Source organism: Cherax quadricarinatus, chromosome 42 (assembly GCF_038502225.1).
Source record: "Cherax quadricarinatus isolate ZL_2023a chromosome 42, ASM3850222v1, whole genome shotgun sequence".
Taxonomy (NCBI): Eukaryota; Metazoa; Arthropoda; class Malacostraca; order Decapoda; family Parastacidae; genus Cherax; species Cherax quadricarinatus.
Window position 1 is genome coordinate 14,878,196 of NC_091333.1, and position 24,437 is coordinate 14,902,632.

The following is a 24,437-nucleotide window of genomic DNA, read 5'->3' on the forward strand; positions in this document are numbered from 1 at the left end:
CATAAAACACGAATTTCTCCCAACCCCTTTTATTCACCAACACTGTCTTTCAGTCAGAATACACACCCACCTTGGCCCCTTTATCTTTTTCACCACCTATGCTCGCCCAAACACTATTCTCAACATACATGACCTCTTCTTAGTCTTCAACTACACCAACATACCTACTAGCTGACATGAATGCCAAACACACTGCCTTCCATCACACCAGTAACAACCAACTTGGTCACCAATTACTCAACTTCACAAACCATAAACACCTAGTTCATCTCGGCCCAGACTTCAACACCTTCTACAACCACACGGGCCAAGGCAAACCAGACATCATTTTGGCAAACCGAGCCAGCTCTCTATTTCAACACTACATCTCACCTGGCCCTATTACAGGCTCTCATCACATCCCAGTCATCTTACACATCTCCTCCAACCCACCACACCTTCCTTCTCCTACAAGAATTCTGACTGGAATGCTTTCAAGCAACATATAGACAATATTAACCTCACCTATGACTACAACAACAAACCTATCTCTGACATCGATACTCAACTTGATCTCATCCAGGACACCATTACACAAGCAGCCAACACCGCAATACCAAAGAAAACTCACACCACTCGTTATTTCTTCAAACCCTCAATCAGAACAAGAAGACTAATAATCTGCTACCACAACCGCTTCCTCTACAACACACACAGATTTAATCAAGTCCGATTAGATCTCACTTACCTTAGAAACAACATTTTACACAGTCTAGACCAAGACCACAACAATCACTGGTCACAACTCGTACAACAAGCAGACAAACAGCGTATTAAAAACACTAAAGCCTTCTGGAACTTTATCAAAAAAATCAGAGGCACAACTCCCTCAAACAAATTCAAACACATCACCCACAACAACACACACATCTCAGACCCGCAGGCTGCTACCAACATCTTCAAACACATCTGGGAGAACATTTTTCACCCTCACCCTAACGTTATTCAACACATTCAGAACATAGAACACTGGAACACTGCACACACACAAGAAACAACACCAGATAGCCACATACATCTAGACTCTCTTACCTCCTCCCAAGAACTCGACACTCCTTTCACCAACACAGACATTAAAACTCTCCTCAGACACCTTCCTCCCAAGGCTCCTGGTGCCTCTGGCCTAAACCATATTATCCTAAAACACCTTCCTGACTCTATCATTACTGCCTACACAAACCTCCTCAATGCTTCCCTTGCCTCTAGATACTTCCCTTCCCTCTTCAAAGCTGCTACTGCTGTCCTCCTTCCTAAACCCAAAAAAAAGACCACTTTGATCCTAGAAACTATCGCCCTATCAGCCTCCTCGAAACTTGAGGAAAACTCTTTGAAAAACTCATCAACCATCGCCTTCGCAGATACCTGGAACACAACTCTCTACTTTCTGATGGCCAGTTTGGCTTCAGAACACACACATCCACACAGGATGCCATTAACATCATTCTCAACTACATCCACATAAACACAAAAAGAAACAGGACAGCCCTGGTTGCAAAAGACGTTGAAAAAGCTTTTGACACTGTCTGGCACGAAGGGCTCAAGTACAAACTCTGCACTAACTTTAACCTGCCTCTCACTAGTAAACTCCTCTGCAACTTCCTAGACGGCCGTACCATGAGAATAAAATTCCAAGGCTGTTACTCTGACTACTTCACACTAAATGCTGGAGTACCCCAGGGATCTGTCCTCTCCCCTACCCTCTACATTTTATACACTAACGACATTCCAACACCTGTATGCCAAAACTCCATCACACTAGCCTATGCAGACGACATTACACAACTTATCACTCATGCCAATATAGATACACTCACACACAACACAAAATAAGGTCGACAGGATAGCCATCTGGGAACAAAAATGGAGGATCAAAACCAATGCAGCTAAATCCAGCATTACATATTTTAACTACAGGAAACGTGATCCTCCATTACCTGTCGAGTTCAGAACAACTGACACCCGCACTTACATCCCCATCACACAATCCGTCACTGTCCTTGGCGTTAATCTTGAATACCTTCTTCGCTTACACGGACACATTCACTCAAGACATGCAATAGCTAGTAAGGCCCTTGCGGGCCTCTACAAGCTGAAACATGCCTCCCAACGCACCAAACTACACCTCTACAAATCCCTAATACGTCCTCTGATAACTTACTCTCCTCTAGCCCTCTCTCTTGCAGCTAAAACGAACTTACTTAAACTGCAGCGTGTCCAGAACAAGGCGCTGGGCTGGGTGCTTGATGTCAGATGGGAAGACTTCGCCACAAGCGAGTCTCTCCATGCCCAATTAGACATCCCTGCGCTGAATCTGTACTGGAAGACGCTCAGTGACAGACAGATAGACAAACTTGAGACACGACACGACTACTGGACCTCTCTCCTTGACGAAGACATTCGCAGACCCACAAACCAACCCAACCTTTTCTACTCCTTGTATGATCCTGCTCCTAACCCTATTTACAAATAACCTTGGTTTAGAAAGACACGTAAACACACACTATGACATATTTATTAGAAATATGTTTGCTTACGTGTCTTGCTTACGTGTTTGCTTACGTGTCTTTCTAAACCAACTTGTCGGTATTTATTACCAAGGTTTATACCACAAATAACCTTGGATTCTCTGACAGGTACCATTCTCTGACCCGCTTTCGCCTTAGCTTAGGGTTAAGACATGGCTCAATTCTACACTCCTCTCTAGCGCTAATCTTTGCCTGTCCCGTCCTTCCCGCTCACCCCACCGGAGTCCCAATAGAAGAGCCTGAATTTCTCTTAATATCTGTCCCACGATCGCCTTCGCTGCTGGGTTAAGCCCTGGCTCTATTTCTACGACTAAGAACACTCCTCTCCAGCACTATTCTTCGTCTGTCCCGTCTTCCCCGCTCATCCCATTTGGGATCTTACCTGTACTAGCGTTCGTTTGTTCGCATAACAGTACTACACTAGGCTTATTAGCCTATGCTTGGCACATCTCACTCTCACCCAACGTGCAACATTTAGATGTCTTTCGTATTAATGCTTGATTGTGTTAGAAACAGCTTGAATCATCATTAATCGCTGTTTCTAACACAATCAAGCATTAATACGAAAGACATCCAAATGTTGCACGTTAGGTGAGAGTGAGATGTGCCAAGCATAGGCTAATAAGCCTAGTGTAGTACTCTGTTATGCTCCATACATACTTCTAATACACGTGTTTACAGTATTTGCTTATAATGTAAAATTATATTTTGTTGTTAATAAAGAGGTGATGCTGCTTTATGGCTTTTATGATCTGATACACTCGGGTCACTTCTGGGTCTGATATCAGTGGTCAAGGTACCTGATTTAGCGTCCTCAGTTGGCGAAGTGAGAGATGAGGTAACATTGGTGGGTGTCCAATGTGTGCATCATGTACAGTCTGCTTGTAGACGTGGTATGGAGCACATCATGGCTGGGTTACACTTCATACGTAAGTGTCTGTGGTAGTGAAATATGGAACCCTCGTTTTCAACATAATACCACTGAACCGGGAACAGCAGTTACGTTGATAAACCATACCACGGGTGGAGTTTGAATTGTGTCATTACGATTTCGTGAGTCAGTTACGTTTATCCTTGGAAAAATAAACGCACAAAATAAGTATAATGCGATCCTTTATTAACTACCTTTCGCAAACAAGTGACATTATCCTGTTTTTGCGTTTGTTTCCATCGTGTCAGTATTTTATACCATTTATCTCCAACGTTTCTGTGGAAAGACACTTATGTATAGTTCAGGACATTTATTAAAGGAAACGTTTCGCCACGAGTGACGTCTTCAACTTGTCGGTTCTCTGAACCATTGATCTACAATCCTGTCAGACACTGCAACTTCTTGGGATTTTAATACTTGGGAATTCTTCGCTTGCCTAACCCTTGGGCACGACCTGCTTCCACATTGAACAAATATGACACCACCTACGACTGCTGCACCTCTCCTGCCTACGGTTTATAAGCTCTTCTCCGCACTTATGCCGTATTCTATTCAAGATTGATGGACTGACCACATCGACTAAAGGCTGAGAGACTGATTACCTCATTCTCCTCCTGTTCTTCAAGATTCTCATTTGAACATTAAAATGGTATAAAATACCGACAGGTTGTTAGGTAAGACACATATGCAACAGTTAGGTATCTTTATTTCGAAACGTTTCGCCTACACAGTAGGCTTCTTCAGTCGAGTACAGAAAAGTTGATAGAAGCAGAAGAGACTTGAAGACGATGTAATCAGTCCATCACCCTTAAAGTTTTAAGGTGGTCAGTCCCTCAGTCTGGAGAAGAGCATTGTTCCATAGTCTCTTCTCCAGACTGAGGGACTGACCACCTCAAAACTTTAAGGGTGATAGACTGATTACATCGTCTTCAAGTCTCTTCTGCTTCTATCAACTTTTCTGTACTCGACTGAAGAAGCCTACTGTGTCTCAATCTTCAACTTGTCGGTTTTTCAAACCATTCATCACAAACCATTCATCACAAGCCTACTGTGTAGGCGAAACGTTTCGAAATAAAGATACCTAACTGTTGCATATGTTGTGCAAGAAAGGTATAAAATACCGACAATATGAAAGTTAAGACACATGTGCAACATCTGGATATCTTTATTGTAGACGTTTCGCCATCCAGTGGCTTTATCAATACAGATTCTAGGACATAATAGGAAGACAGTAGAACTATATACAAAAGATGAGGTAATCAGTCCCTCGGCCTTGGAGTTAGTGTTCACAGCATCGTGGTGGAGGTGGTGGTGGTAGTAGTAGTAGTGGTGGTGGTGGAGACGAATGGCTACAGAGGGGCCTTTTGATATCATGTTACAGCAGTTTCCAGAATGGGCAATATCCTGTTGATTAGCAATTTTGAGATACTGTAACTATTGGACTTTTGCTTTATAGTGTTACAGACAGTAATTAGGGCAACTTCTATGCATTTTCTCCGTCTTAAATCGTCTTCTTTAATCACCAGTTTAACCTCACTGAATTTCGTGAGGCGTCCGACATCGTCCCTGTGTTGGACGCGCGTTTTTGCAGTCATCATTTCTGCAAACATTTTATGTGTATTAGTGAAAATCACCGACACGGGTCTGTATCATGAGCGCTGCTACCGACTGTGGTGTCTTAATGGCAAAAGATGATTGCTTCCTAAGCTAAGATAAAAAAAAACTTCGTTTGAAGAGCACGGTTAAGCTGGGTTGTGATGGCTGTTAGCTGGCCAGTTCTACAGGTGGGTTTAGACTTGGATTTTGCGAGTGTATAAAAAAATATTTTAAATTTTTGCAATTTCATTTATGAAATTAAGACACATGTGCAACATCTGGGTATCTTTATTGTAGACGTTTCGCCATCCAGTGGCTTTATCAATACAAATTCTAGGACATAACGATGTAATCAGTGCATCACCCTTGAAGTTTTGAGGTGGTCAGTCCCTCAGTCTGGAGAAGAGTTGTTCCATCGTCTGAAACAATATGGAGTTGAAGTGACGTGACCTCCCAACGACTACATTCTTACCTCGACCTGTGGCCTACATCTCACCTGGCGGTATATAACGCTCCATCCTGTCACTTCAACCCCATGTTGTTTCAGTCTGGAACAACTCTTCTCCAGACTGAGGGACTGACCACCTCAAAACTTCAAGGGTGATGGACTGATTACATCGTCTTCACGTCTCTTCTGTCAACTTTTCTGTATTCAACTGAAGAAGCCTACTGTGTAGGCGAAACGTTTGGAAATAAAGATACCTAACTGTTGCATATGTGTCTTACCTAACAACCTGTCGGTATTTTATACTATTTTAATATTCAATTTCATTTATCTTCATCAGAAATAAATTTTTTTCATATTAATGACCACGAATATCATGAATATTTTATTTCTGATTTTTGTTGGTAATCGGTGTAAATTATTTTAACTTGTGACTTGCTCATTTTTAAGCATCTCAGTAACCCTTCACAACATACGAACATAAGAAAGAAGGAACACTGCAGCAGGCCTGTTGGCCCACACTAGGCAGGTCCATAAGAACATAAGGAAACAGGAACACTGCAGCAGGCCTTTTGGCCCATACTTGGCAGGGCTACCCCTCAAGGAAGGTTCCTTGATGTTGGTGAGGGGCTCTTGATTTAGGGAATTGGATCTGTGCTCCAGTTCCCCGAATTAAGCCTGAATGCCTTCCACACCCCCCCCAGGCGCTATATAATCCTCCGGGTTTAGCGCTTCCCCCTTGATTATAATAATAATTGGCAGGGCTACCCTAGAAACAAGCCCTGATAACTCCATTCACTCATGAGCAAGTCCCATTCAAATCCAACCCTCTCACTCATGTATTTATCCAACCTAAATTTGAAACTACCCAAGGTCCTAGTTTCCATAACCCTACTAGGCAGTTATGAATGGTTTTGAAAACCGACAAGTTGAAGATTGAGACACTTGTGCAACATATGGGAATCTTTATTGAGGAAACGTTTCGCCCACAGTGGCTTCATCAGTCCAATACAAAGTAGAAATGTGACGAATGGTTTTGAAAACCGACAAGTTGAAGAAGTAGAAAGGTGTAAGGAAGTAGAAAGGTGTAAGGAGAGGAGGAGTTTGAGGTAATCAGTCCCTCAGCCTGGAGTCGATGTGTTCAGTCCATCAATCACATTCTACAAGATTGATGGATGATGAAGCCACAGTAAAATGTCACAGTAGTTGCACTTGTGTCCTTTTACTTTACATTGTTGGTAATTCTATCAACTTTATTACAGTCGACTGAAGAAGCCCACTGTGTTGGCGAAACGTTTCGGAATAAAGTTGCCTAACTGGGCTTGCCTTCTGGGCTTGATATATTGTTGGACGAATAAATCTGCTACTACTTTTAATCCCTTCCATTGTCGTGACCCCAGAAATTAAAAGTGTCTTCAGTGTAACAATTTTAAACAAAAAACTATCTTCTAAACTGACGGATAAACTCTTACGGCAATGACACTAAAAATGCAAAATTTGATGTAAAAATCTATGGAATTTTGCATTCACAAGGTTGGAGGTTAGGGAACAATTTACACTACTATAGTTCTTCTGCTCCACTTCACAGCTGCAATATTGGAGTGGTTAGCAAGATGGACTTCAATATAGTACTGTATCTATTTCATGTGTATTCTCTATTTTCCTTACTCTCTCTACTTTTTTACAGTATAAATTCCACAGGCATCTAAGTTGTGGTTGTGTGTAACTTGGAGTTTGTAATAACATGAGAGAATTGTATGCAGTATTAGGGCATTTATTGATATGTTGCCACCTGTGTGGTGTGTGTATGTGTGTATATGTGTGATAAATTAAAACCTAACAAATCCCCAGGCCCTGATGAACTGTATGCAAGGGTTCTAAAGGAATGTAAAGAGGAGCTTAGCACACCTTTGGCTAATCTTTTCAACATATCACTACAAACTGGCATGGTGCCAGATAAGTGGAAAATGGCAAATGTGATACCTATTTTCAAAACAGGTGACAGGTCCTTAGCTTCGAACTATAGACCAATAAGCCTAACCTCTATAGTGGGAAAATTTATGGAATCAATAATTGCCGAGGCAATTCGTAGCCACCTTGAAAAGCATAAATTAATCAACGAATCTCAGCATGGTTTTACAAAGGGGCGTTCCTGCCTTACGAATTTATTAACTTTTTTCACTAAGGTATTTGAGGAGGTAGATCATGGTAATGAATATGATATTGTGTATATGGACTTCAGTAAGGCTTTTGACAGGGTCCCACATCAGAGACTATTGAGGAAAATTAAAGCACATGGAATAGGAGGAGAAATTTTTTCCTGGATAGAGGCATGGTTGACAAATAGGCAGCAGAGAGTTTGCATAAATGGGGAGAAATCAGAGTGGGGAAGTGTCACGAGCGGTGTTCCACAGGGGTCAGTGTTGGGCCCCCTGCTGTTCACAATCTACATAAACGACATAGATGAGGGCATAAAGAGCGACATCGGCAAGTTTGCCGATGACACCAAAATAGGCCGTCGAATTCATTCTGACGAGGACATTCGAGCACTCCAGGAAGATTTGAATAGACTGATGCAGTGGTCGGAGAAGTGGCAGATGCAGTTTAATATAGACAAATGCAAAGTTCTAAATGTTGGACAGGACAATAACCATGCCACATATAAACTAAATAATGTAGATCTTAATATTACGGATTGCGAAAAAGATTTAGGAGTTCTGGTTAGCAGTAATCTGAAACCAAGACAACAGTGCATAAGTGTTCGCAATAAAGCTAATAGAATCCTTGGCTTCATATCAAGAAGCATAAATAATAGGAGTCCTCAGGTTGTTCTTCAACTCTATACATCCTTGGTTAGGCCTCATTTAGATTATGCTGCACAGTTTTGGTCACCTTATTACAGAATGGATATAAATTCTCTGGAAAATGTACAAAGGAGGATGACAAAGTTGATCCCATGTATCAGAAACCTTCCCTATGAGGATAGACTAAGGGCCCTGAATCTGCACTCTCTAGAAAGACGTAGAATTAGGGGGGATATGATTGAGGTGTATAAATGGAAGACAGGAATAAATAAAGGGGATGTAAATAGTGTGCTGAAAATATCTAGCCTAGACAGGACTCGCAGCAATGGTTTTAAGTTGGAAAAATTCAGATTCAGGAAGGATATAGGAAAGTACTGGTTTGGTAATAGAGTTGTGGATGAGTGGAACAAACTCCCAAGTACCGTTATAGAGGCCAGAACGTTGTGTAGCTTTAAAAATAGGTTGGATAAATACATGAGTGGATGTGGGTGGGTGTGAGTTAGACCTGATAGCTTGTGCTACCAGGTCGGTTGCCGTGTTCCTCCCTTAAGTCAATGTGACCTGACCTGACTAGGTTGGGTGCATTGGCTTAAGCCGGTAGGAGACTTGGACCTGCCTCGCATGGGCCAGTAGGCCTGCTGCAGTGTTCCTTCGTTCTTATGTTCTTATGTATGTGTGTGTGTGTGTGTGTGTGTGTGTGTGTGTGCATGCGTGTGCTCACCTATTTGTGGTTGCAGGGGTCGATTTCTAGCTCCTGGCCCCATGTGCATGACACTCAGCCAGATCTGGAATCTGGCTGAGTGGCTTACTGTTTGATGCAGAATGTGTAGGTTCAAACCCTGCTGTGGATTGAGAGATAATTTTGCCCACTTGTGAATTGTTAAGCATACTTGTTGGTGTTAATCACCATTGTAATCTCCAGGTAAATTTGGTTGTGGATGTGTGTAATTTGAATTTGTAAGTTGTAGCTGTAATGTTATCAGCTTGTAAGATGTGAATGCCCTGTATTATTTGAAGTTTGTCACAACCTGATACAGGTGCAGTAGCTTCCATTACCCCAGTGTGTTTTAAGCAGTTCTTTTGGTTTTCAAATAGATTGATGAAGTTGATATTAATTTTGTTGGACTAATGTTCATTTAATGTTTAAAATGCTTTGGCTAATATGATTTTAGCTTTTAAAATACCTTGGTACAGTACTATATATGTATATCCAGTATGTATTGACTATTAGTAAAGTTGATAATTAACTTAGAATCCAAATTACAGCATATATGGTACTCTAACAGGGTCCCTGACACGTGACCTGCGGCAGTACCTGAACACCCGGTTCCAGAAGGGTAGTGTAGACCATGAACTGCAGAATACAATCCGCGACAACGTGTACCTGCGCACTGTTCCCGTGACGACCAGGACACCACGTCAGGGAGAAGTCAACGGAGTAGATTACACTTTTCTTTCAAAGGAAGAATTCAGTGCTCTCCAGAGATCTGGCAACCTCCTAGAATCTGGAGTCTTTGAAGGTGAGATACATGGAGGATTAGAGTCTCCATTTATTTCATTCTTGCACAAGCACACAGCTGCACTTCACTGCTTGCCTTCACTGCATGATGCTCTTATGCACTCTCGTTTGTTTTTATTTAGTCTCATGACACATTCTGTTGTAGACTAATTATGCATGTGAACTTGACTCATTGTGTAACTAATAATTTTTCCTCAAATTTAAACTCTTAACCATTAGAAAATTATTTCAGTGAAGCAGCTTTTACATAACTAAACCTGTTAATCATTTATTGCATATTTTAAGTGTGTCAGAGATTTGTAAATAATTTAACTATGAATGGAAAAAAGTGAGGTTAAGGGACACACTTACATTACTAGAATTAAAAAAAGCTTGTATACATTAACTGTATAACTGAAGGATACATGATAAATACTTCCAGGGCTCAACACCCCTATGGCCCTTTATACCTTTGATATACCTTTAAAGAGTTTTGGGAGTTTCATTACTCTCAGGCTAGGCTCGTCTGGTGCTTGCCTGGTCAACCAGGCTTTTGCTGCTGGAAGCCTGCTGCCTCACATATCCATCACAGCCTGGTTGATCAGGCAAGCACTGGACGAGCCTAGCCCATGGCCGGGTTCCGAGAGTAGTTAAACTCTCAAAACTCTTCAAAGGTAAGGTATGTCAAAGGTGTGTGTGTGTTTGTTTGCAATCATTGTACTGTTTACTTCACTGTTTATCTTGGCAAGTACTACATATAAATTGTTAATTATTTAACACAAGGAGATAAAGACTTTTATGAAAGATAAGATACAACATGGGCTGATAGCATGATAATGGTGAACAATCAGTATATGTTGTGATGGAGAGCATGCACAGACCATCCTATAAAGAGCTACTGTACAGGTACAATGTTTACCGTACCTCACAACGCAGCCAACAATATGAAGGTACAAAATGATGTGTGTATGATACTTTAGGTAATGTAGCACATCCAGTCAGTTAGTACAGACAAAACTAGTATATACATTTGAATAAGGTACTGTATTGTATATTTGCATTTGTAGCTAAGTTTGCATGAGGTGTGGTCTGTTATTGCTTGTATGTCAGATTCAGGAATACAGTTGGAGAATTTCTTTAGGTGAAGGGTATAGTAATGTGATTGCAGGTCATGCATATGGAACACCTGTGCTGTCGCCCATCTCCTCAGCTTTGCAGCAGAGACTGACAGTGGAATGCATAACAAGACATAGGCTCCAGCATCATATACCATCTGTTCCAAATGTCTCCTCCAGCATGTCGTCTACCGAAGTTAACACCATCCACTATAAGAGGTCATGGTTGCCTAGTGATGACACTCCACCTAGTGAGCCACAAAGTGAACCAGGAATAGATCCTCCAATCTCATTTGATAATAACTTTTCACGGTCCTTTTCTTTACCGATGAAGCAGCAGCGATTTGGAAAACACACCTCTGACAGGATTAAGACTTTTCCCCGTCGTCTGTTAAAAAGAGTTCAGCGTCCCTCACTACGGGATCTTAACCGAATTTACAGTGCAACTGAAATTAAGGAGTATTTTTTACGACGTGGAAGTCAACGACACCGTAAAGCCTTGCACGAGGTGCACGGACAGGCTTTTATGTCTGCTTCACAAGAAACATCTGGAAAAGTGAGCCATCATGCAGGTAGATCTATTCAGAGATCATCTATCCGTAGTAGAAATTCTCCTTTAAAAAACAAGGGTTTGATTTCTTTTGCTGTAGATGCTAAATATAAAGCTTCACCTGCAAGCAGTCTTGTAGCACAAACCCTCCTGACACAACCTCGTATAAAACCACATAGAGGAAGTTTGTCTGATGTTGAACTATATGCTGAAGATTCAGATGCAGACACATTCTTTGGTGATAGTAGTGGTGAAAGTGATACTCTTTTGGGCAGTGATAATCAATCCCTAGTTTCTAACAAGAATTCAGAAGATAGTGATAGTTCATCTGTTTTCTCTGGCGAAGAAACAACAGATGGCTTAAGTATAATTCCAAGTGTGTATAGAGGTAATCCTGATGGCATCTCTCAAAATAATCCTCTTTATAGACACAATATATCTTCATTAGAAAATCATGTTAAACCTGATGATAATTTGTCTTTATTTACTAATGAGGAATCAGTAGATCCGGATGCTGAGGTCACGCCCAATCAGTTTTTTAAATGTACAAAAGACCATGCCTCAAGCCAATTTTATTTACAAAACATAGATCTGTCTTCACCAGCGAGTGGTACAAACATCTTTCCAAAACCATTAAAAAATAGGCACTCATCAGTAGAAAACCTTTGTCCTATTGACAATAAGTTTGACTTAATTGATAACCTTTCTTTATTTTCCAATGAAGAATTAGTAGATCCACCCATGGAGGCGGCATCCCAAGAGTGCTTAGATAGTACAATAGACGGTGTCCCAAGTAGTACAATGCATCCTGTATTCTCACCTCCTCCTGAAGTGCAAGTCAGTAGATATCCTGTTGTGTATGATTTTGGCACAAGAAAAGACTTAGTGCAGAGTAATATACAGAGAACCATACAGTTGACTTCTCCTTCAACATCAAGTCAACATATAGACATTTTGAAAGGTTTAAATGCAGAATGTAAACTTAATGATTCTCATGAGGGCTTTCATTCTACTTTATATCAGCCAAAAGTAATACCAGTATGTGCTTCATCTGGTATGTTCACTAATGATGTGGGTGATGTAATGTCACAAACTGATAGTGATTTGTCCAGCATTCACCTGGATGACTTGGCAAACGACTCAAGCTTTGATAAATGTTTTGATGATGTCTGTCAAGTGAACCATTCACAGCAAAACCAGACAAAGAGCCAGCATTCAAATTATACTATCTCTGTTGACAGGTTTTCAGGAGTGAAATTTAGACTAAAGGAAAAACCAAAGATTCCTCCACGGAGTTCATCACTAAAAAAATTTATGAAAAATAGTCATACTAAGAAAGTTTGGGGGAGTAAAACAGAAATACCACCTGTTTTAGTTATTAATAGTGACCAAATTTCAAGGAAAGAGGCAACTGGTACTTTATTAAATAAAGGGAATATAGCTAAAAGTACAGAGGAAGAGACATGTGGACGTGTCCCATCAACATGCCCAGACTCGAATATTGAACATCCACCTTTGAAGGAGAAAGATATTTTAACTGGTGAAGGTTTTATTGATACCAGAACAGTAAACCTGGATCAAACTTCACAGAAATGGGTCACATCACTTGCCACTGTTCTAAATGAGAGACGAGAGAACCATAAAAAATATGTTTTAAAACAGGACACATCTTTTAATTGCCTTTTGGAAGAAAAACAGAGAAGCTATAATGAAGATGCACCAACTAAAGAACATAAATCAAGTAATGGACAAGACAGCCATAAAGATGCAAGTAATGAGGATACTCTATTTGGTACAATTGTGAAAAATAGACAAAAGTACAATGTAGAAAATACTAGCAAACTGGATACTACATTTGGTACACATTTGAATGATAAAAAAAATAACTATTGTAAAGATGCCAGCAAACCAGATTATTTTCTCAATGCACTGTTAAATATGACGCAAAAGAACTTTAAAGAAAATTCTAGCCACCAGGATTCACCACATGGGCCAGGTTTAACTGGAGATACTAAAATTTCACAGATTATGAACAGTAAAAGTGTGTTGACTAACGTTGGTTTAAATAAACCACAGTCCATTAAAGAGGAGGCATGTGAAGGGACAACAACTAGAAACTGTTTGAATAGAACCTTTCCTGAACTGAAAAAAGATACAAACTGTCAACCCAAATCGACAAACACAGATTTGGAAACTGACATTCTGGAATTTAAGAAAAAGTCCTTAAAAGATGAGAAAAGATTAAATGAGATATTTGTACATAGTAGAGATAAGAACATTACTGAAATTCAAAAAGTAGAAGATACTGCAGCCTTGAGACAAAGTAATTCTGAAGAAATAAATAGTGAACAGGTAGATCATTTACATAAAAGTGCTTCAGTTACTCCTACTCCAGGAAATAATACTGATCACCTAAAAGATATGAGTAAACTCCCATTAAGCTTCAGCAATGCTCATGAAAGTGTTCCTAAAGTACGTACAAAAACTATAAAGCAGAGTCTGAATGATGGGCTCAATAGGAACACATTGAGTGTGAAAAGTTTAGTGAATGTACATGAGAAGCTGTCTATGAATCACATTCAGGGAAGTATCAATAAAGGACCTCTTAGACAACATACATTTCATTCTTCAATAAACACACTGCATCCTCTATTACCTCATAAGCCCAAAGGCCTTAAAAATACAATAAAAGCATATCCATCAGACAGTAGATCATTAGGTGCAAGGCAGAGCCCTGATGGTTCAGAATTGATAAGTGATTTAAATTTTTGTATAGAAAAGTCTTGTTATCGGGCCTCCAGAAAACAAAAAATACTAAATGATGATAAATCATGTCTACATCTTGTAGATGACTGTATTGATGCTAAAAGAAATATGTCAGAAGCTGAAACTGTGTCAAGTGAAGTATGTAGGTTTTGTCAAAGTGGCAGCAGTGTTTCAAACAGTGAAAAGTGCATTTATCCTACAATATTATCTGAAGATAGTTCAGAAGTCAGTAGCCTAAGTTCAGTCAGTGAGTCAACAGAGATTTGTGAGGGACCAAATAATGATCAGGGAGAGGAAAAGGAATTAAAACAAAGACCACTCCCTCCACCAGAAAGAACTTTATTTATTAGCAGAAATTCCCCATGTCGATTTAGTTTGGTTACAAATCCTCAAGAGAGAGAAAAGCGAGCTTTTTATAGAGGCATGCCTGTGAAGGCCCCTCGCAGATCTAAAATGAAAGACATGCATATGTTTAAGAGAGAAAATAATTTTAACAAGAATGTTGGACGCCAGCGAACCCCTATGATTGAGTTTAGTGACAATACAGAAAATGAAAGGAGTTATGTTGAAAGGTTCTTAAACTCAAAATTTGAAAATTCTAGTAAGACTGGTAACCATTCTGCATTAGAAACTGGTGGAAATTACCGCTCCAACTCACTTCCAAGTGACTTTGGTTCTTCACTGCAATCTGTTATTGGGGATGGAGCAGGTATTTTTATCTAAATGATTTTGTTACATTTTAATAAGTTTAGTGCACGTGTTAGCTTTCTGCATGTTTTGCATGTTTGATTCGTCTAACAAGAGTTTGTATTACTAAACAAAGCTTCCTTTCCTCGTGCATTTACTTTTCATCAGCATTTTTGTATGAAATAACTTTGAAACTGCATATTGTATTGCAATAATACAAGTGTTATATCTTTTGAAAAATATTATTTAAAAATTTTCCTTAAATATAGCTGAAATGTTCTTGCTAATATGGTTTTAATACCTAGGTAACCACTACGGTACTCCGAAACCTCCATCATTACCACCCGATCATTTGGCCCGAGGGTCAGCAGGCACTGCTCTCTTACCTGGTGCTCATCCCAGCTCAGAGGGAAAACGTCGACGTAACCGCTCCAATGTAGAAGCAATGGCTGCCAATACCACCAGTACAGAGATTCCTCCCGAACCTCCTAGCCATCCATATTCATCAGGGACACTCTACAGCCCACCCGGCATGCCCCAGAATATGGTGGGGAAGGAGGGTGGGGTACAGCTGCAGTCCCCAGATTCTCCCACATCAGGAGAGCTGGGTCCTCTACCATTTAACTGGGAGAAGGCTTACACTGAAAATGGAGAGCCATATTATATTGAGTGAGTATTAGTATTTTCTGTGTGGGTGTTGACCTTAAGGCAGATATTATAGCCATATAAATTTGCACCATGTAACTATTGACCAAAACATTGACAACTGTATAGTGTCATATATTAGGTACAGTAAAAATAACCCTGGTTGTGAGTTGTTGCAGTTATTTAACTTGTACACTGTGCAGCATTAATACATAAACCTATGAACAAACAGAGGGGTGGACAAGAGGGCTTGAACCACGGTCCATAAACTGACAGTTCGACGCTCTACCATCTAGATTAATCTGGGCAAGTCTAGACGGTAGAGTGTCGGACTCTCAGTTTACGAACCGCAGTCTGAACCCCTCGGCATCTGTTTATCCATTGACAGTTTTTTATTACAATTTAATTTGTGTTCATATGAACCTACATACAGCAAAACCTCGGTTTTCGTGATTAATTCATTCCAGAAAGTCGGACGAAAACCAAATTGTATGAAAACTGAAGCAATATTTCCCGTTAAAAATAATGTAAATCCAATTAATCCGTTCCAGACACCCATAAATATTAACAAAATATACATTTTATAGAGAATAACTATAGTTTTACATGCAGAAAACAATGAGAAATAAAAATAAATGAGTAATGAAATGGATAAATGAGCATTTAACATCACTTTTACCTTTATTGAAGACTCTTTTTTGTGTACTCCCTCCTTCCAATCTGTTATCCAGTCTTTCACTTCCTAAATTTTTTCTTACTCTTTCCTATGTTCACTTTTAATTTTTTTTGTTTTACATACCCTCTGAAATTCATCCACTAGTCTTTGCAGCTTTCTCTTCAGAATCTCCCAAGAGCACCATGTCATTGGCAAAAGACAACTGCGACAACTCCCACTTTGTGTTGGATTTTTTATCTTTTAATCCCACAGCTCTCCCCAGTACCCTAGCACTCGCTTCTTTTCCAATCCCATCTATATGTTAAACAATTGTAGTGACATGCATCCCTGTGTAAGGCCTACTTTTACTGGAAAATAATTTTCCCTCTCTCCTACACATGCTAACCTGAGCCTCACTATCCTCGTAAAAGCTCTTAACTGCTTTAAGTAACATACCACCTATTCCATACACTTGCAACATCTGCCACATTGCTCTCCTATTCACCCTATCATGCCTTTTCTAAATTAATAAATGCAACAAAGCTTCCTTACTCACTTATTCACTTGTATGCTTCAGTGTGCACCCTTATACAAGATTTCAATAAATGTAAAAATTTTTTTTTTTTTAACAAGTCGGCCATCTCCCACTGAGGCAGTGTGACCCAAAAAGAAAGAAAATCCCCAAATGTAAAATTGTCCTTATAAAATTATTCACTGAAGGGGGTAGGGGAGTTTCGGTGGGGGGAAATAAATGGGATTAAATCTGGAGTATCTGAGAGAGTTAGAGCAAAAGAAGGGGTAGCAGTAATGTTGAATGATCAGTTATGGAAGGAGAAAAGAGAATATGAATGTGTAAATGCAAGAATTATGTGGATTAAAGTAAAGGTTGGATGCGAGAAGTGGGTCATAATAAGCGTGTATGCACCTGGAGAAGAGAGGAATGCAGAGGAGAGAGAGAGATTTTGGGAGATGTTAAGTGAATGTATAGGAGCCTTTGAACCAAGTGAGAGAGTAATTGTGGTAGGGGACCTGAATGCTAAAGTAGGAGAAACTTTTAGAGAGGGTGTGGTTGGTAAGTTTGGGGTGCCAGGTGTAAATGATAATGGGAGCCCTTTGATTGAACTTTGTATAGAAAGGGGTTTAGTTATAGGTAATACATATTTTAAGAAAAAGAGGATAAATAAGTATACAAGATATGATGTAGGGCGAAATGACAGTAGTTTGTTGGATTATGTATTGGTAGATAAAAGACTGTTGAGTAGACTTCAGGATGTACATGTTTATAGAGGGGCCACAGATATATCAGATCACTTTCTAGTTGTAGCTACACTGAGAGTAAAAGGTAGAATAGAAGCATCAGGGAAGAGAGAGGTGAAGGTTTATAAACTAAAAGAGGAGGCAGTTAGGGAAAGATATAAACAGCTATTGGAGGATAGATGGGCTAATGAGAGCATAGGCAATGGGGTCGAAGAGGTATGGGGTAGGTTTAAAAATGTAGTGTTAGAGTGTTCAGCAGAAGTTTGTGGTTACAGGAAAGTGGGTGCGGGAGGGAAGAGGAGCGATTGGTGGAATGATGATGTAAAGAGAGTAGTAAGGGAGAAAAAGTTAGCATATGAGAAGTTTTTACAAAGTAGAAGTGATGCAAGGAGGGAAGAGTATATGCAGAACAAGAGAGGTTAAGAGAGTGGTGAAGCAATGTAAAAAGAGAGCAAATGAGAGAGTGGGTGAGATGTTATCAACAAATTTTGTTGAAAATAAGAAAAAGTTTTGGAGTGAGATTAACAAGTTAAGGAAGCCTAGAGAACAAATGGATTTATCAGTTAAAAATAGGAGAGGAGAGTTATTAAATGGAGAGTTAGAGGTATTGGGAAGATGGAGGGAATATTTTGAGGAATTGTTAAATGTTGATGAAGATAGGGAAGCTGATTTCATGTATAGGGCAAGGAGGAATAACATCTTGTAGGAGTGAGGAAGAGCCAGTTGTGAGTGTGGGGGAAGTTCGTGAGGCAGTAGGTAAAATGAAAGGGGGTAAGGCAGCCGGGATTGATGGGATAAAGATAGAAATGTTAAAAGCAGGTGGGGATATAGTTTTGGAGTGGTTGGTGCAATTATTTAATAAATGTATGGAAGAGGGTAAGGTACCTAGGGATTGGCAGAGAGCATGCATAGTTCCTTTGTATAAAGGCAAAGGGGACAAAAGAGTGCAAAAATTATAGGGGGATAAGTCTGTTGAGTATACCTGGTAAAGTGTATTGTAGAGTTATTATTGAAAGAATTAAAAGTAAGACTGAGAATAGGATAGCAGATGAACAAGGAGGCTTTAGGAAAGGTAGGGGGTGTGTGGACCAGGTGTTTACAGTGAAACATATAAGTGAACAGTATTTAGATAAGGCTAAAGAGGTCTTTGTAGCATTTATGGATTTGGAAAAGGCATATGACAGGCTGGATAGGGGGGCAATGTGGCAGATGTTGCAGGTGTATGGTGTAGGAGGTAGGTTACTGAAAGCAGTGAAGAGTTTTTACGAGGATAGTGAGGCTCAAGTTAGAGTACATAGGAAAGAGGGAAATTATTTCCCAGTAAAAGTAGGCCTTAGACAAGGATGTGTGATGGCACCGTGGTTGTTTAATATATTTATAGATGGGGTTGTAAGAGAAGTAAATGCGAGGGTCTTGACAAGAGGCGTGGAGTTAAAAGATAAAGAATCACACAAAGTGGGAGTTGTCACAGTTGCTCTTTGCTGATGACACTGTGCTCTTGGGAGATTCTGAAGAGAAGTTGCAGAGATTGGTGGATGAATTTGGTAGGGTGTGCAAAAGAAAATTAAAAGTGAATACAGGAAAGAGTAAGGTTATGAGGATAACAAAAATATTAGGTGATGAAAGATTGGATATCAGATTGGAGGGAGAGTGTATGGAGGAGGTGAATGTATTCAGATATTTGGGAGTGGACGTGTCAGCGGATGGGTCTATGAAGGATGAGGTGAATCATAGAATTGATGAGGGGAAAAGGGTGAGTGGTGCACTTAGGAGTCTGTGGAGACAAAGAACTTTGTCCTTGGAGGCAAAGAGGGGAATGTATGAGAGTATAGTTTTACCAACACTCTTATATGGGTGTGAAGCATGGGTGATGAATGTTGCAACGAGGAGAAGGCTGGAGGCAGTGGAGATGTCATGTCTGAGGGCAATGTGTGGTGTGAATATAATGCAGAGAATTCGTAGTTTGGAAGTTAGGAGGAGGTGCGGGATTACCAAAACTTTTGTCCAGAGGGCTGAGGAAGGGTTGTTGAGGTGGTTCGGACATGTAGAGAGAATGGACCGAAACAGAATGACTTCAAGAGTGTATCAGTCTGTAGTGGAAGGAAGGCGGGGTAGGGGTTGGCCTGGGAAAGGTTGGAGGGAGGGGGTAAAGGAGGTTTTGTGTGCGAGGGGCTTGGACTTCCAGCAGGCATGCGTGAGCGTGTTTGATAGGAGTGAATGGAGACGAATGGTTTTTAATACTTGACGTGCTGTTGGAGTGTGAGCAAAGTAACATTTATGAAGGGGTTCAGGGAAACCGGCAGGCCGGACTTGAGTCCTGGAGATGGGAAGTACAGTGCCTGCACTCTGAAGGAGGGGTGTTAATGTTGCAATTTAAAAACTGTAGTGTAAAGCACCCTTCTGGCAAGACAGTGATGGAGTGAATGATGGTGAAAGTTTTTCTTTTTCGGGCCACCCTGCCTTGGTGGGAATCGGCCAGTGTGATGATGATAATAAAAAAAATTTTTTTTATCACACTCATTCTTACTGACATTATTTTTTTTAGCCCTAGTTACATCTTAGATTGATTTTATTCGTGGGGGAGTGCTTAGCTTTTACGTGTTATACATCACCTGGGGGAATAGGAGGTAATCAGGTTCCATCCAAGGAAAAAAAAATAGTGCCCCTTCCTTGGATCAAGAGAGATATATCATTCAAAACTATTATTTTTTAGTAAAATTTGGTGCACTGCCTAACTCATTGTTTCATATACTGTACTGTTTCACTCCTTGTAACTCTTAAAAAAAATTGTGCAGTTCTTCTTTGCATTATGTATACATCATAAAAATCTTTCCTATGCCATCTTTTTTTATGTTTATCATTATTGTAACCTCATCCCACCATTATTTTCTTTTTCTTCTTGTAATCACATGCAGGTTCTCATCTGCACACTTTAAACTGTGTATTTTAAACCTACATAACTGCAAGCTCCTTCCACACATCATCGTTTATTCTCAAACTAACTACTCTTTCTTCCAGTAATTGTTCACTTACATATTACTTCCACTAGCTACTTCTAAGTAATGATCACACATCAGTCACTCCTCTGAAAACATGTTCAGTGCATCAAAGCTGCACTTCAGGAGTAGAAAAACTTGAAATTCATCCAAGGTATATACCTAATGCTCATCCAAATTTCAATAAACACATAGTTTAGGAGAATCCTTTCATTATATCAATTATATAAACTGACATTTCACTCCTCCATGAGTGTAACTAATGGATTGCCTTGATACTGATAAAAGGGCTGTTGATTCAAGAAATTAGAGCTACTGTTCACTTCCTTGGATTGAACCTGATTGCTTCTTGTTCCCTGGGTCATGCTTTTCCATAAACTCAGTAATTGGTATCTCACCCTTTTCAAGATTTTTATGAGTGATGCTAATTCTATTCTGTCTCATTTGTGAAGAGAACTATGTCTACACATTTTAGGGCCTGTGGGATTTCTCCTAGATGTAAGCTCTTTCTCTAGAGAATGCAGAATACAGCTCAGGTGCTGCTTGTGTGGGCTTACTATCTATTCCTTCTTCAAATTCTAGAGGTTTTGTGCTTACTGGATTTCAGATGTATGATTTGTTGGTTGGGAAGAGGTAATGAAGAAAGTACAGTATCAGGGTCCTCAAGTTTCTTGTCATCGAGTGGATTGCTGAATCTTGAATTGTAGTGTTCTTTCAGAATTTGTTAATTTCTTTTTCAGTATCTGTATGTGAATCTCTTGTGAGTATTGACTCGGTTATTGGTGTGTGTGTGTGTGTGTGTGTGTGTGTGTGTGTGTGTGTTTTTTTTTTGCTTGAATTTTGTATATGTGAAGAAAAACTTAGGATTTTCTCAATTTTGTGAATAGTTGTTTTGTTCCTTATGCATTTTTTCTGTCTGGTGTGAATTCTTTCTCATCAGTTCTATGTCATTTTTCTATGTAGACTGTTTCTATTATAAATTTTTACAAGTTCCAGCAACCCTTCCATACATTTTTTGTTCACTAGCTGTCTTGCCGAAAGTGAGTGGACATCACATCTCAAATGGCACTTTGAACAGCAACATTCTCACTCATCCTCGTGAGTGCAGGCACTGTGCCTCCTACCTCCAAATAACCAGTTGACCTGAATTCCTTTATAAATGTTTACTTGTTCACACCCTAATAGCATGACAAATAAAAAAATAAACAACCTGTGTTTACCCACTCCAATCTAACATCTCTTAGCTTTATTTTTATTTTACTAACACATCGGTCGATTCCCACCAAGGCAGAGTGGCCCAAAAGAGAAAAACTTTCATCATCATTCACTCAATCACTGTCTTGCCAGAGGGGTGCTTTACACTACAGTTTATAAAACTGCAACATTAACTCCCCTCCTTCAGAGTGCAGACACTGTACTTCCCATCTCCAGGACTTAAGTCCAGCTTGCCGGTTTCTCTGAATCCCTTCATAAATGTTACTTTGCTCACATGCCAACAGCACGTCATGTATTTAAAACCATTTGTCTCCACTCACTCCTATCAAATACGTTCACGCATGCTTGCTGGAAGTCCAAACCTCTCACACACAAAACCTCCTTTACCCCCTCCCTCCAACCTTTCCTAGGCCGACCCCCTACCCCGCCTTCCCTCCACTACAGATTTATACACTCTTGAAGTCATTCTGTTTCGTTCCATTCTCTCTACATGTCCGAACCACCTCAACAACCCTTCCTCAGCCCTCTGGACAACAGTTTTGGCAATCCCGTACCTCCTCCTAACTTCCAAACTACGAATTCTCTGCATTATATTTACACCACGCATTGGCCTCAGACATGACATCTCCATTGCCTCCAGCCTTCTCCTCGCTGCAACATTTATCACCCATGCTTCACACCCATATAAGAGTGTTGGTAAAACTATACTGTCATACATTCCCCTCTTTGCTTCCAAGGACAAAGTTCTTTGTCTCCACAGACTCCTAAGTGCACCACACACCCTTTTTCCCTCATCAATTCTATGATTCACCTCATCTTTCATAGACCCATCTGCTGACACGTCCACTCCCAAATATCTGAATACATTCACCTCTTCCTCCATACTTTCTTCCTCCAATCTGATATCCAATCTTTCGTCACCTAATCTTTTTATCCTCATAACCATACTCTTTCCTATATTCACTTAATTTTCTTCTTTTACAATACCCTACCAAATTCATCCACCAACCTCTACAACTTCTCTTCAGAATCTCCCAAGAACAGTGTCATCAGCAAAAAGTAACTGTGACACATCCCACTTTGTGTTTGATTCTTTATCTTGTAACTCCACACCTCTTGCAAAGACCCTCGCATTCACTTCTCTTACAACCCCATCTATAAATATATTGAACAACCACGGTGACATCACGCATCCTTGTCTAAGGCCTACTTTTACTGGAAATAATCTCCTTCTTTCCTATGTATTCTAACCTGAGCCTCACTATCCATTCCAACTCTCCTAAATATAGTAGGTTTGTACACAAGAACCATCCAGGGAGTACCACTATTTTGCATTCATGGAAGGTGAGGTGATAGATAAATTATAGAAAAATCTACTTATATTCATTATTTATTATTTTCGTGCATGTCTACTGTCTCTTTATAGTTAATTCAATGCTGTATTTCTTTTCCAGTGATGCCTGCAGGGGGGTTATAATCCCTTGAACTATTAACAGGTGTAACTCCGAAGTTAACTTTCGGTAAAAGTAAAAAGATTCTCTTGAAAATTGAGATTATTGGCAAGATTACTGGTATATTGATTTTGTTCTTTATTTTTTTGTTTTTCAGTCACATGAATGGCACATCTTCATGGCTAGATCCAAGGCTAGCACGTGTTCAGAAGCAAAATGCTGAGGAATGTGGAGAGGATGAGCTACCATTTGGTTGGGAACGAATAGATGACCCCCAGTATGGCACATATTATATTGACCATGTGAACAGAAAGACACAGTATGAGAATCCTGTCATCGTGGCCAAGAAGCAACCTGTTACCCCAACTCAAGGTAATTAATAGTGTATTGTAAGAGATTTCAGTGCCTCATTAAAAATATTCATATTTATAGCATCAACAGTGCTCCTTTATTTTATTATGGTATATACCTGTGAGGGAGCAAGGGGCTAGTAACCCCTTCTCCTGTATCTATTACTAAATGTAAAAGGAGAAACTTTCGTTTTTCCTTTTGGGCCACCCCACTTTGGTGGGATATGGCCTGTGTGTTGAAAGAAAGAAAGAAAGATATACCTGTGACTGGTTTTGAGAGTTTTCCTACTCCCACTTCCCTGGTTAGTCAGGCTGCAGTCTGCTGGCCCATATATCCATCACACCCTGGTTGATCTGGCACTTGGTGGAGATACTGGTCGAGTTTCATCTTGAAGACTTCTTCACATGTCCTGGCAGTATTTCTGATAACTTCATGTTTGGAGAAGCTTAAATTTTATGATTTGGATGTCCTGGCTTTAAGTGAAACAAAGCTGAAGGGGGTGGGAGAGTTTCAGTGTGGAGAAATAAATGGGATTAGGTCAGGGGTTTCAAATAGAGTTAGAGCTAAAGAAGGAGTAGCAATAATGTTGAAGGATAAGTTATGGCAGGAAAAGAGGGAATATAAATGTATAAATTCAAGGATTATGTAGAGTAAAATAAGGGTTGGATGTGAAAAGTGGGTTATAATAAGCATTTATGCACCTGGAGAAGAGAGAAGTGTAGAGGAGAGAGATTTTGGGAAATGTTGAGTGAGTGTGTGGGGAGTTTTAAACCAAGTGTGAGAGTACTTGGAGTTGGGGATTTCAATGCTAAAGTGGGTAAAAATGTTGTGGAGGGAGTAGTAGGTAAATTTGGGGTGCCAGGGGTAAATGAAATGGGGAGCCTTTAATTGAGCTAGGTGTAGAAAGAGGT

At 40.0% G+C, this 24,437-nt stretch overlaps 1 protein-coding gene across 9 annotated transcripts in view; it reads left to right on the forward strand.

The window, feature by feature from the left end:
• Magi (membrane associated guanylate kinase, WW and PDZ domain containing protein magi) overlaps positions 1 to 24,437 on the forward strand; it is a 379,317-nt gene that overhangs the window by 253,223 nt on the left and 101,657 nt on the right. For all 9 annotated transcript variants that reach the window (XM_070093311.1, XM_070093304.1, XM_070093308.1 and 6 more), the window contains 4 exons: positions 9,627 to 9,860; positions 11,007 to 14,978; positions 15,262 to 15,625; positions 23,333 to 23,547. In XM_070093311.1, the coding sequence (XP_069949412.1) occupies positions 9,627 to 9,860; positions 11,007 to 14,978; positions 15,262 to 15,625; positions 23,333 to 23,547 (4,785 nt within the window). The remainder of the gene's footprint in view (positions 1 to 9,626; positions 9,861 to 11,006; positions 14,979 to 15,261; positions 15,626 to 23,332; positions 23,548 to 24,437) is intronic.